This window comes from Prionailurus viverrinus, chromosome C1 (assembly GCF_022837055.1).
Source record: "Prionailurus viverrinus isolate Anna chromosome C1, UM_Priviv_1.0, whole genome shotgun sequence".
Taxonomy (NCBI): domain Eukaryota; kingdom Metazoa; phylum Chordata; class Mammalia; order Carnivora; family Felidae; genus Prionailurus; species Prionailurus viverrinus.
This window is the reverse complement of record NC_062568.1, coordinates 42139805-42152086: the sequence shown is the minus strand read 5'-3', so window position 1 is coordinate 42152086 and position 12282 is coordinate 42139805. Positions and strand designations below refer to the sequence as shown.

The window sequence follows — 12282 nt, the reverse complement described above, 5'->3', positions numbered from 1 at the left end:
AGATAGGTTAACTTAGGAGACCATATTGTTTATTTAAAGGTATTACTCTCCATGTATAATGATACAAAGCATATTTCACAGGGATTTTGATTTCCAAGTCTCAAATTCACAGCAAAGATCCAGTCTAAGGCAGTTACTTATGTATATATTATGTATATATATTATATTTGAAATCAAGATATAAAATTTTTAAGTGAAAAAAATTGACTATTTTATAATGATATAATTTTTATGCTTTAGGATGAAAGTAATTTGTAATTGTATCTTAGGACTTCATATTCAGCCACAAAACAGAGTAATTTTATAGCTCACATCAGCTGAACCCTGACTTCACATGGATAGTCTGGAAAAGATAATATTTTTAAGTAGGAAATCAGCATGAATAAGCTGACTAAATAAAGAGTATTTAGTGAACAGTATATACCCTTTTAATTAAATTGAAATAGTCATGAAAGAGGGCAGTAGTGTAATATATATAGAACAAAATAAAATTGTGGGGGATGGGGTGGGGTTAAGTACCAACTAGTGAGTCCTTGATGGATTTTGAGTGGTGGAGAAATATGCTCTAAGGAATTAATTCTTAGGAATTAAATCAATACTGATGTGAAGAATGCAGTAGGGGCAAAAACCCTGGAGTTGGATGAACTTTATGAAAAAGGAAGCACTAGTGTTTAGAGACTGATCAGATACGTACATGAGAAAAAAGAAGTCAAAACTGGGGTCAAACTTTCAAGTCAGAGGAACAGAGAATTATAATACTATTGCTAGAGAGAAATCATAAAGCTAAACTAAGTGGATGAAGTGATTAGTTGTTTCTAGATGACAAGTTCAAATTTAAATGCAAAGTTTGAGGTGAATATTATAGGAACTGAAATGTCTAGGAGGCTGTTGAGATGCCAGACTGCACATAGATCAGCAGAAAAGGATCTGGATAAAGTGAATTAACTCCACGGAGAGATTATTTAAAACCCTGAGAGTGAATAGTACATAGATTTTCTAGTGGAATCTTCCTTGCTGATAGACTTTTCAGTAGTAGACCTTCCTTTTCTACATAAATAATATGACTTTTTCTTCCCCCTGAAGCTTACTTCCCCCATGACTTACTTATTGGTTTCATTGCATGCAAAGCTTAATGATAAATGAATAAGTTTCAGTAGGATTCAATATTCTTGCTATTTTGGGTAAGAGAAAATTTTGTTAAACAATAAAATTAGGAAGTATATAAACACAATTCACTTTTGATTGCCATTAAAAACTTCCCTTTCCACCAAGTTTCTTCTTACCATGATCTGTACTTAACATACCACTATTCAACCATTTTTACTAATATAGTGAGTCATAAGCACACATACATACACAAAATAGTTAAATCAATCAAAAGCAGGCAGGCACATGATAGAGTTGACTCTCTTTGTTCAGTTAATGGTATGGCTCAAGATTGAGGTACTTGTTTATAAGAAAGGAGAAAAAGTATGTCTATGGAGGGAAGCACATAATAGAATTGTATTATTACCAGCTTTCGCACAGTTGAGTGATCCTTATAGAAGCAAATGCTTGTCACCATGTTTGATGTGAAATCCAAAAAGTGCTTGATCCTTAATATCTGCATTTATCAATTTGGGCATAGACTATAAAGATCATCATACACATGATCAAAACAAATAAATGACAACATATTCTCAAACAGATAATCACCAAATGGAAAAATGGACTGTCTTGATGTGGCCAGTAAATGATAGCTTGTAGTTAATGAAAAAAATAAAGGAATTGAGAGAATAGGTAAATTCACAGTAGTCAGTTAATAAATCATTGTCCTTGAGTAAGCAATTTGACTAGATTAAGAAATGAATTCTGATAAAAATGTATTAATAGCAGTTAACTTGTACATAGAAAATTGATGGAAATATTCATTAAAAGGATTTCAGGAAAAAAAAATTATAGTGAAAAGTTTCATCCAAAATATTTAGAAGTAATGTAACAATGTAAGATTTATTTATTTATTTATTTTGTGTATTTATTTATTTAGAGAAAAAGAGAGTATGTGAGTGGGAGAGGGCAGAGGAAATCCCAAGCAGGCTCCATGCTGTCAGCACAGAACCTGACTCACAGAGCGCAAGGTGGGGCTCAATCTCCCCAACCATGAAATCATGACCTAGCCAAGAGCAAGAATCAGACGCTTAACAGACTGAGCCACTCAGGTGCCCCCAAATTTATATTTTTTTAACAAAAATTTTTTCGTATCCTATTTTCACTGTCTGCTTCTTTCTTTTTCTTTTAGTTTTAATTAATCCTCCTTTTGATGTTCTTTGGATGAAGCCTACAAAAGGAAGAGAAACAAATTTATTATGCATATTAAAGTAATACAATAAAACATTTTATCTAAAATTTTCTCAAATTATCCTTTAATATTTAAAACAAAAAACTGGCTTAAAAGCCTCTAATTTGTCTGTCTTTGTGTAGAACAACCTAATTCTAAGGAAGTCATTTTGCATATATAAGAATCAGCAAAAATGGATAAGAATGTTATTGATTTTTATTCATCTTCAGTTAGAAATTCATGCTTGTTTTATTAAAGTGAACATGTGGCTGTATATGGTTGGTGGAATTATATGTGATTTTTATTTATATATTGATATTCAGTAAACATGCATCATTTTTATATTCAGAAGAAAATTAGTAACCACATTAAAGTGTGCATTATAAGATAGCTTACAAATATTTTGGTATAATCATTTAAAATGAAAGCTTAGTATATAAATATTAAAAGAATAAAATGTTTTGTTTAAAACTGATTATTTTTTGTGAAGACACATTAAGAGAAATTGTAGTTGAAATCTCCAGAACTATCATCTAGATGTAATAATTAAAAGGGGGGCATATATTAGCTTAATTATAATAATTTTTTATTATAAATAGAACTAATTTCATAATATTTTCTTAGATTAAAATTTGTTCACAATTTCATTAAAATTGTTATCCTAAGTACTACTGAAGGGGAAGAATGTTTTCTATACCTTTTTTACAAGTCCTAAGACATGCATTTTTAGAAGTAAAGTTATTTTCATTCCCTCCACATCCACTGTATTTAAATGGGCGGCATTTCCCAATAACTGAATTATAGTAGAATCGGCTCACATTGGCTTGACACAATCCTCTGTCTGCTGGGGTCAGACACCAGGAAGGACCGTAAAATTCTAAGAACATCAAGAAAACACGGTAAATCACATATGATAGTTAATCTGAGACTTTAATATTTATTGTTTATAGATCAGTCTTGTGGCATGTTTATATAAAACAGTAATCTGAATGAATAAAGGTAGTACTCTCTGAAATCCATGTATTTCAATTTGAGGAAAATGCTTTACTAATCGCCATGTGTACACTACAGTAAGATCTATCGCAAATAAATAAAAAAGTAGATATATTTGTTAAAGGGAAGTGCTATGGTGACTCTTTAAAATGAAAAAAAACTAGTTGTCCTAATAAGAGAAACTACTATTCAAAAAATTAACTTATAAAAATTTATTAACCAAATTCATTTGAAAAAACAATCAATGTTTATATATCATTTTTGTTCATGAATGGTCAACTTTGGGGGGGTGCAAAATCCTTTTTTGATGTAGCAAATCTTTATTTGCTGCATGATGCAAGAATTGAAGCTGAGGAAGAGTGTTTTCTTGACTAAGGTTCTAAATGATGTAACGTAATCACAGTTTAAAGCACAGGAATTCAGGTATAGCAAATTCTAATTTCAAGCTTCAGAGAAGGAGCCCTGAAGAGATGATTTGATTTAGTAAGAAAGTTTCCTTGGGAATGGAAAAATCAGTTCTAGATGAGTTAGATGTTTTTGCAAAGGAAGGGATATTGCTAAACCAGGTAAGATAAAACACTTGGTTGAAGCCAGACAGACATGCTGATGTGTCAATGGGACTAACCACTTTAAAAACAGAAGAAAGAAAATGCAACTAGGGTAGTAAAAGGGTCACTCATTTTCTTCTTCTTCTTCTTCTTCTTCTTCTTCTTCTTCTTCTTCTGTTTATTTTTGAGAGAGAAAGTGTGAGTGGAGGAGGGGCAGAGAGACAGAGATGGGGACATAGGATCCAAAGCAGGTTCTGGGCTGATAGAAAACCTTATGTGGCTCCCACCACCACCACCCCCCCCCCCCCCCGCCCCAAACACAGTTGGCAAGATCATGACCTTAGCCCAAGTCAGACACTCAACCACCTGAACCACCTAGGAGCCCCATGGATCACTCATTTTCTTAAGGCAAAGCAGAGAAATAGTTTTAGTTCAATGGTAGCTTTTAGCTCTTTGGAGAATTCTTGTCAGTGAGGGGAAGCTGATACTCTTAACAGCAGATTTCAACTGCTCGATCTTAGTGAGCCAATACTGCAGGCAAGTTGGTAGATGGTGAGGAATCAATAAAAGAAAACTGTACTAGCTTTGCCAAATAGTGAGATGTGGCACAGAAAATAGAGAGGATATGCTAAATGTGCAAAATTGGCAGAAAATAGACTTTGAGGAATCCAGCCAATGAAGGCAAAGAGGTTGTGCAGAAAGCTGTAAGTGGTTTGATGGCAAGCAAACCCTAAATGAAAAAACTATAAAAGAAATAAAATGAAACAATTTGAAGGAGACATGAGATCTAATCTAAAGTAATGAACAGTAGTATAATCCTAATTAGACATGAAAAAAATAAGGATCTGGATTTACCTCCTGCCTTCTTGATAATTTAAATAAAGATTAGTGTCTTGATATAATGGCTTATTTAATAGAGAAATTCTGGAAAATAAATGGAATGGGATGGCCATAGAAAGAATATATAAGACATTTTAGAAAGATGATGATTCTGTCAAAATTCAAGAACTGTAATCACATAAAGAATACTGTCTTTGACTTTAAGTCTTTGCCTAGGTCTACAAATACTGATTTTAAAAGAACATCTTAGATCTATAAAACTAAAACAAAGTCATGTAGTCTAAATTCTTTTTTATGTATTCCTATTTGGGGGCTATAGTATAGCGCATGATTATTGCCATCATAGATATAAATTAAGATGTTATTTGGTGAAAATATATGCTTAACTTCCAATGTTGAAGTCTCCTGCCTCCAATATTGGTTTCCGTGAGAGAAATTTTCTAACAGTATAGTAGAGATACACTGTAATTGAGCCCTACTATTGTGCAAACTTGCCCAATGTATATGCTCTGGATTCTCATTAACCCAGAGTCTGGAATATGAGGAGGTTACCAGTTGCTACCACTTCTGTCTCCACAAACTTTCAAGCTATCACCTGTATTCAGATACAAAAGAAATACTCCACAAGCAATCAGCCTGATTTGAGAAATAGAGAAAATGGCTATTTTTTTTTTCTCAACAAGCACCCATAGATGCTTCATAGCTGGTGTGTGAGTGTGATGATAAGATTTATACATCAGTTTCACTTTAGCACTTTGTACACAAGATTTATTAGCCCACAGTAAGTTGAAGATAATATACATAGATGTACCTGTAAGTTGTACACTTCTTCTTTACAAATGTTAATTATTATGTCTTAATAGCAAGATTCTACCTAAAGTTCCTTATTCCAAGAGAGATAATTTTTTTCTTTTTTTTTAACATTTTATTTTTTATTCTCTATACCCAACGTGGGGCTCGAACTTAGAACCTGAAGATCGAGAGTTGTATGCTCTACCAACTGAGCCAGCCAGGCACCCCCAAGACAAAATGTTCTGAAAACATGAAGCAATTCCATCCCTCTTTTTCCTTAACCTGTAGTAAACCTGGCCCCACAAAATTAAGGCTACTTCAAAATAAGAGCAAAATAGACTAGTACATCTCAGGCTACAATCCCTAGACTAAAGGTAACAAAGGAGGAACCTCTGTTGTCCTAGGCCAAGAGCCTAGAACACCAGGTGAAAGCTAGAACAATAACAAGCCTCTGCAGGGGGATCTGAAGCCATGGAGGATACAAGTTTGGTGGGGAGAGGTACCCTAGCTTTTGTCTTTCTTTGGGCACCAAGTCTTCCAACAATGTCTGCCATTCACCAAATCTACTCCAAAGCCAAGGGAAAGGGTTTCCTATAATATGGGACAGGGCAAGAAGAAGGCAGGGGTTTTATAGTTGACCAGCACAGATGCCATCAGAGAGTTTCACTACAAGTTAATTTGTCTCAAGCATCAGATTGCCTCTATCTGAAACTCTGACATCGGAACCAGAGTGTGTCTGGCTTGCTGCTCTCTGACCTCCTGGGAATTGGCATATGGACTTGAATTGTCCCTTTTATCAGACACTGGCTCCTGCTTAAAAAGCATCTATCCGTGACTGACCCAGTTACTGTTGTCCATCTATCTCAATTTGTTTGTCCTGACTTTAATTACTACCTACACAGATTATCAAATACAACTCACCTTCGACCCAGATAAATATCGCAGTTCCTAATTCTAAAAATGCAAGTATTTTGATAGGTTAAAATTTGAAATTAGTTACTAAGAATGTTGTATTATAAATAGTTAACTTTTAAAAGTTTTTAATACAATAATTATCAGATGGGGAGTCTTTGTAAGGCTATTACCTTCAGAACATGAATTCTACCTTCTATGTAAATGAATTCATTTCTCCTAAAATCATTTTAACTCTAAGAAGTTGAGAGTATCATTGGATTACTTTAGCACAGACAACAATATAATTAAAATATGAAATAGATGGTTTCTCAAGGACATTTTAGCTCCAAGATTTTTTGAGTCCTTGATTACCATCTGGCTCAATCTCCAAAAGTGAGGAAATTGAAATTTCTTGTACCTCATGAGGAGATAAACTTGACTGTTTTCAATTGACATATTTATTCTAGATAAACATAAGCACTCACCTACTCAAAATCCAGACTTTGATATCTACAATGAAAGAAAATATAAAGGTTTTGAAGTAGTTGCATAATGTAATTGTTTTGATCCAGGTTATAATTATTCAGATATTTAAGCAAGAATAAAAGGACACTAACCTGACTTCTGTTCATTTTCCAAAGGGAATTTAATAACCAAATGCATTCTGTCTTGATCTTGCCATTAGCAACAAGTTGAATAGCTTCCATTTAGAGGGTCTATGATAGATTTCAGAATTCAGGATCCACTTCTATTCTGCCAGGAACTGCCATGATCTAGTATGGCTGCTAAACTGTAAGGTGGTACTCCAAAAATCAGTTTTATATTTAAAATGGCTTATGTAAATTTTCTCTGAAACTTAGACTGTAAACCTTAAATTTTATAGTCACTTTGGATATTTACTATGGTGTCTTTCTGCTCCCACTTTACATACCTAATATTTAGGCTTTTATTTTACCAACCAATTTAGGATTTATGAACCACCCCATGACTTGCTGGGAAATTTTTTGTCTTCTGAGATTATTTTAGGGAATTGAATAATAAACCTTTTTCCTTTGAATGACATATTCTTTTTTTCCCATGATTTTCTAGTAGAGAAAACTATTTTAACTTTCTAATTATAGTTTATCATTGTAAAACACTGAATTAATACAGAAGTATAACAAATAGAAAACAAAAGTTCTCTATAATTTGACCCTTGTCCCATAACCACCCTCAGTGTTTTGGTGGATATCTTCCTGCAAATTGTTTGCATAGGTAAACATATACTGTATGAGCATATAGTACTGTGTATCTTTTTATGCTTGATAATATTTTGTGAATGTTTCCATATTCATATATATCATTTTTAATATGTACAGTATTTCATTTCTTTAATCGACAATAGTATACTTAGTCAATCCATTACTCATGTGTATATAGATGATTTTTTTTTCAATTCCAGATAATGGCTCATGAGCATCTATACACTGGTTCAGATATTTCTAGGGACATTTCTAAAATTAGAATTGTGTAAAAGCTATATTCAACTTATAATTGGGTAGATGCTGCTGAATTTTCTGCTGAAAGTTTATATAAATATATACTGACACAATGATGTTTTAAATTGCCTAAACAATTACTTAATGTGGACCTTACTGAAGTGTATGTATGTATGTATGTATGTATGTATTTTAATGTTTATTTATTTTGGGTAGAGAGAAAGAGACAGGATGCAAGCAGGGGAAGGGGAGAGAGCGACAGACACAGAATCTGAAGCAGGCTCCAGGCTCTGAGCTGTCAGCACAGAGCCCAGTGCAGGGTTCGAACTCACGAGACGTGAGATCATGACCTGAGCCACAGTCAGATGCCCAACTGACTGAGCCCCTCCAGTGCATTTATTTATATTCACTTTTATTCTCTCCTCATACCCACAAAAGTAGCTGATTACTGTAGAGATGGTTTTCATAGGTAGGAAGCTTAGCTGTTCTCCAGGTTATAGCTCCACAATGCCGAGCTTCCTCTATGCTGTTAGGGATTCTCCAGAAGCTACTTTCAGTCTTGTATTTTATTTACTTCATGGTGTGGTAGGAATCAAAAATAGCAAAGAAATATTAGAAGGAAATATGCTAGAATGTTTGGCCATGATTGCCTCTGTGAAATGCAAATATGGTTGATTTTCCTTTTTCTTTTCTATTTTTTCAAGTTGTCTGCCATTATAATGTTCACATTACAAAATAAAATATATAATGTTAGAAATATTATTAGATAATAAAAATATTTTTAGATCCGAGAGTCCTGGGGCCATAAGGAAAAGGCTGGATATTGGAATCTGTGGTTAGAAATGGAGAGTAAACCTGCCATCTGTCAATTTGCTACTTATAGAGAGTAAATCTGTACTACAGGAAAAGTCCATTCACTGACAAGGGAGAATTGGTGTTAAATGGGCAGAAACTGACATTCTATATAGAAAAGAAAAGACAGCAGGGAATGGGAAAATGAGTACTGTGGAGTTTTGTTTTGATTTGGATTTTTGTTTTTGGGTTTTGGGGTTTTGGGTTTTTTGTTTGTTTTGTTTTTGGCCTATGTGTACAGTAATGTAGCTGAAAGTGAAATGTAAAAAGCATTTCAAATTGAAAGGTCATGGAGGAACAGACAGTAAGATACCTTGCCCTGATACGGAAGCCTCCACAGATTAAAAAAGAAGAAGAGAAGTTGTATAGCTATTTATTGGTTGGATTTCTTGGCCTAGGTATGGCCTAACCCAATAGAAAGAGTTTACAAAGTTATCATCATCCAGGGATTTTTCTAAATAAAACCACAAAGAAAGCAAGCCATGGTAAAATTACAAATTACGAAACTGTTCCGAGTATAATTTATCCTGAGATAATTATGTCTTATATTTAGAAAAGTTTTTCCTCATGAAATCTGCAAAATTGAACACCCTACAAGATTTTAGTGAAAGGTGAAAATTAATGCTTATTTAGTTTCTTGATTGGCATTTAAGGAAGAGTTTAATTTCAACAAGGGGAAGAGATACAGGGGAAATAGGTGAAGGAAAGCACAAAAGTCAGGATATTCCTGGTTTGTTTGGGGTACTTTGAAATCTCCAGGCTATCTGAAGAACAGAGTACATGGAGAGCATAGTGGGATGCAGGGCTGGAAGAGTAGATTTAGACCAAATTAAGAAGGTTTTTGACTACTTATAGACTTGGATTTTATGATATAGACATTAATGAACAGCCAAAAGTATCGAAGGATCAAAAAGACAGTTCTGCTCTTTCTTGATACATGAAGCAAGCTCAACCAGGCATATGTAGGCTAAATTCTACAGGAGACTTGCAATAAAGGAGAATATGAGATGACCCTAACTGAAGTAGGTACATTGGAGATAGATAAAATTAATTACCACATTGACTGTGGGCAGGAAGAGAGCTAGAGAGAAGATAATTCTAGTATTTCTAGACTGATTGACCTAGAAGATGGAATATTTTAAAATATAGTATGAAATATAGTTATAAGCTTTAGAATTTGTGTTTTAGTTTTTAATATTTATTTATATTGAGAAAGAGAGAGAACACACAAGCAGGGGAGGGACAGAGAGAGGATGACAGAGATCCCAAGCAGGCTCCGCACTGTCAGTTCAGAGCCTGACACTGGGCTCCTTCCCACGAACCATGAGATCATGACCTGAGCTGAAACCTAGAGCAGGACACTTAACCAACTGAGCCACCCAGGTACCCCTATAATTTATAATTTTATCATGGCTTTCTTTCATTGTAGCTTTACTTAGAAAAACCCCTGAATAAAGAGAGAATTGTGAACTATGCCCATGCATTAGCCAGCATCTACACAAATAAATCCAAGATATTAGATAGAAGATAGAACCCAGGCTTTAAAAAGACAAAATTTTAATTGTGATACCCTGCAGTGGAAGTACAATATTGTGACCCTGTCCTCCCATAACACTTGTGCAGCTCTGTGTCTTAGCATATAGTGCAGGCAGTGAAGTCATCTTTGTATCTATGCCTTTCCCCCATTTCAAAGGCAAGCCTATGAAGCACTAAAACCACCTTTCCTTTTTATTATCAAAAGACTTCCAGTTCCCGTGACAATTCCCATCATATAGGAGGTATTTGTTGAACTGAACCGACATTAAGTATAATGGCTCTGAACCTCAGGTCATAAGAGAAAGTTGGAAACACAGATTTGCAAGTCCTCTGATTAGAAATATGATCCAAAGACACTAACTATGTATTGGTGTTTTATAATTATGTTTGAATTTTAGAAGTGCTTTATTTTATTTCAGGTAATAGTATTAAGTATACTGAATGAAGATACTTCATATCAAGGTTACAGGCTTTAGTTATATTAAAAAACTATTACTAATAAAATATATACAAGTAATACCCCTGATTATTTTTTCCTGCTATAAACGTCCACCAACACCAGATAATCATCATCAAAAACTTCAAATACTAATACTTTTGACCCCTTATTGCATGTTAAACCTGGGGCTAAGAATTTTATATATGTCATCATAATGATCACAAAATTTTGTGAGATATGCTCTCTACATATAACAAATAAGGAAGCTGAGGCCAAGAGTTGTATAATTTTTTTTCCAAGGCCACAAAAAAGAGTTGGCAAATAGAATTAGAATTTAAATCCACATGTTTTTGCCCCAAACCCAGTGCTCTTAACCACTATGATATGTTCTCTGAAAACTAACTAGAAGATAACAATAAGTAAAGATATTTTAATAGTTATTAGAAAAAGAAAGCTGTCACAACTTCCTTTTTATATCCAATTTCCAAATTCTCTCCTGTGAAGCTCAGGTTCATAATGTCTTCTATATTTCTTACCCCAAGTTACATGCGTAGAGTTGGAGTGTATCAAGTTTGAATAGGGAAAAGAGAGGTCATCAAATGAAGACAGTGGAAACAAATATTGAGAGTAACAGTGCTGAGCCAAGCAGTAATCAAAGACATCAAATATTTAAAGACAAGAATTATTGAATTTGCATATTCACCCTGGACTGATTCTAGAAATAACAGACCAGAGTTCCAGGCTTTTATGTATTCTGTGATCATATTTGCATTAACCAGTCAGCTATCCACTTAATAGCATTAAGATCTGATGGAAGACTAGAAACCATATTCCACTGTGTCCCTAGAAAAGATGGAGTTGGGATTTTCCTAATTAATAGATTTTATAATAATGCTTCTCAAACTTATTCTTGCAAAGATTGGTCATTATTCAAAGAGAAGAAGGGCCGTCAGAGAATTACAACATAGCACAAGATTTTCTAACCTATTCCTCATTCCTAACCTGCTCTATAGCAATATATACCAAATTCATATGATAATGGGGATTTTTTCCCCTTTTAACAAAAAACATGTGCCACCAAAAAATCAGACACACAGATCAATGGAACAAAAATGCCCAGAAATAAACCCAAACTCTTATGGTCAATTAATCTATGACAAAGGAGGGAAGAATACATAGTGGACAAAAAACAAGTCTTTCCAATAAGTGGTTTTGGGAAAACTGGTCAGCTACATGCAAAAGAATAAAGCTGGACCACTTTCTTTACCATGTTCAAAAATAAAATGGATTAAAGACCTGAATGTTAAGACCTGAAACTATAAATAAACTCCTGAAAGAAGACATGAGCAATAAACTCTTGAACATCGGTCTTACCAATATTTTAGGAGTTTGTCTCCTCAGGAAAAGGCAACAAAAGCAAAAATAAACAGGTTGGACTACATCAAGATAAAAAGCTTTTTTGCACAGCAAAGGAAACGATCAACAAAACTAAAAGGCAACCTTCTAAGACTGAGAAGCTATTTGCAAATGATGTATCTGAAAAGTGTTCATACACAAAATATACAAAAAACTTGTACAATTCAACACTAAAAC

At 34.0% G+C, this 12282-nt stretch overlaps 1 protein-coding gene across 4 annotated transcripts in view; it reads right to left on the bottom strand.

Moving 5' to 3' along the window:
• Positions 1 to 2191: 2191 nt before the first annotated feature.
• TFPI (tissue factor pathway inhibitor) overlaps positions 2192 to 12282 on the bottom strand; it is a 104210-nt gene continuing 94119 nt past the window's right edge. For 3 of the 4 annotated variants that reach the window (XM_047873312.1, XM_047873313.1, XM_047873311.1), the window contains 2 exons: positions 3015 to 3194; positions 2192 to 2317 (listed from right to left, as the gene is read on the bottom strand). In XM_047873312.1, the coding sequence (XP_047729268.1) occupies positions 2211 to 2317; positions 3015 to 3194 (287 nt within the window). In that variant the 3' untranslated portion in view covers positions 2192 to 2210. The remainder of the gene's footprint in view (positions 2318 to 3014; positions 3195 to 12282) is intronic. The other variant, XM_047873314.1, reaches the window with a different exon arrangement.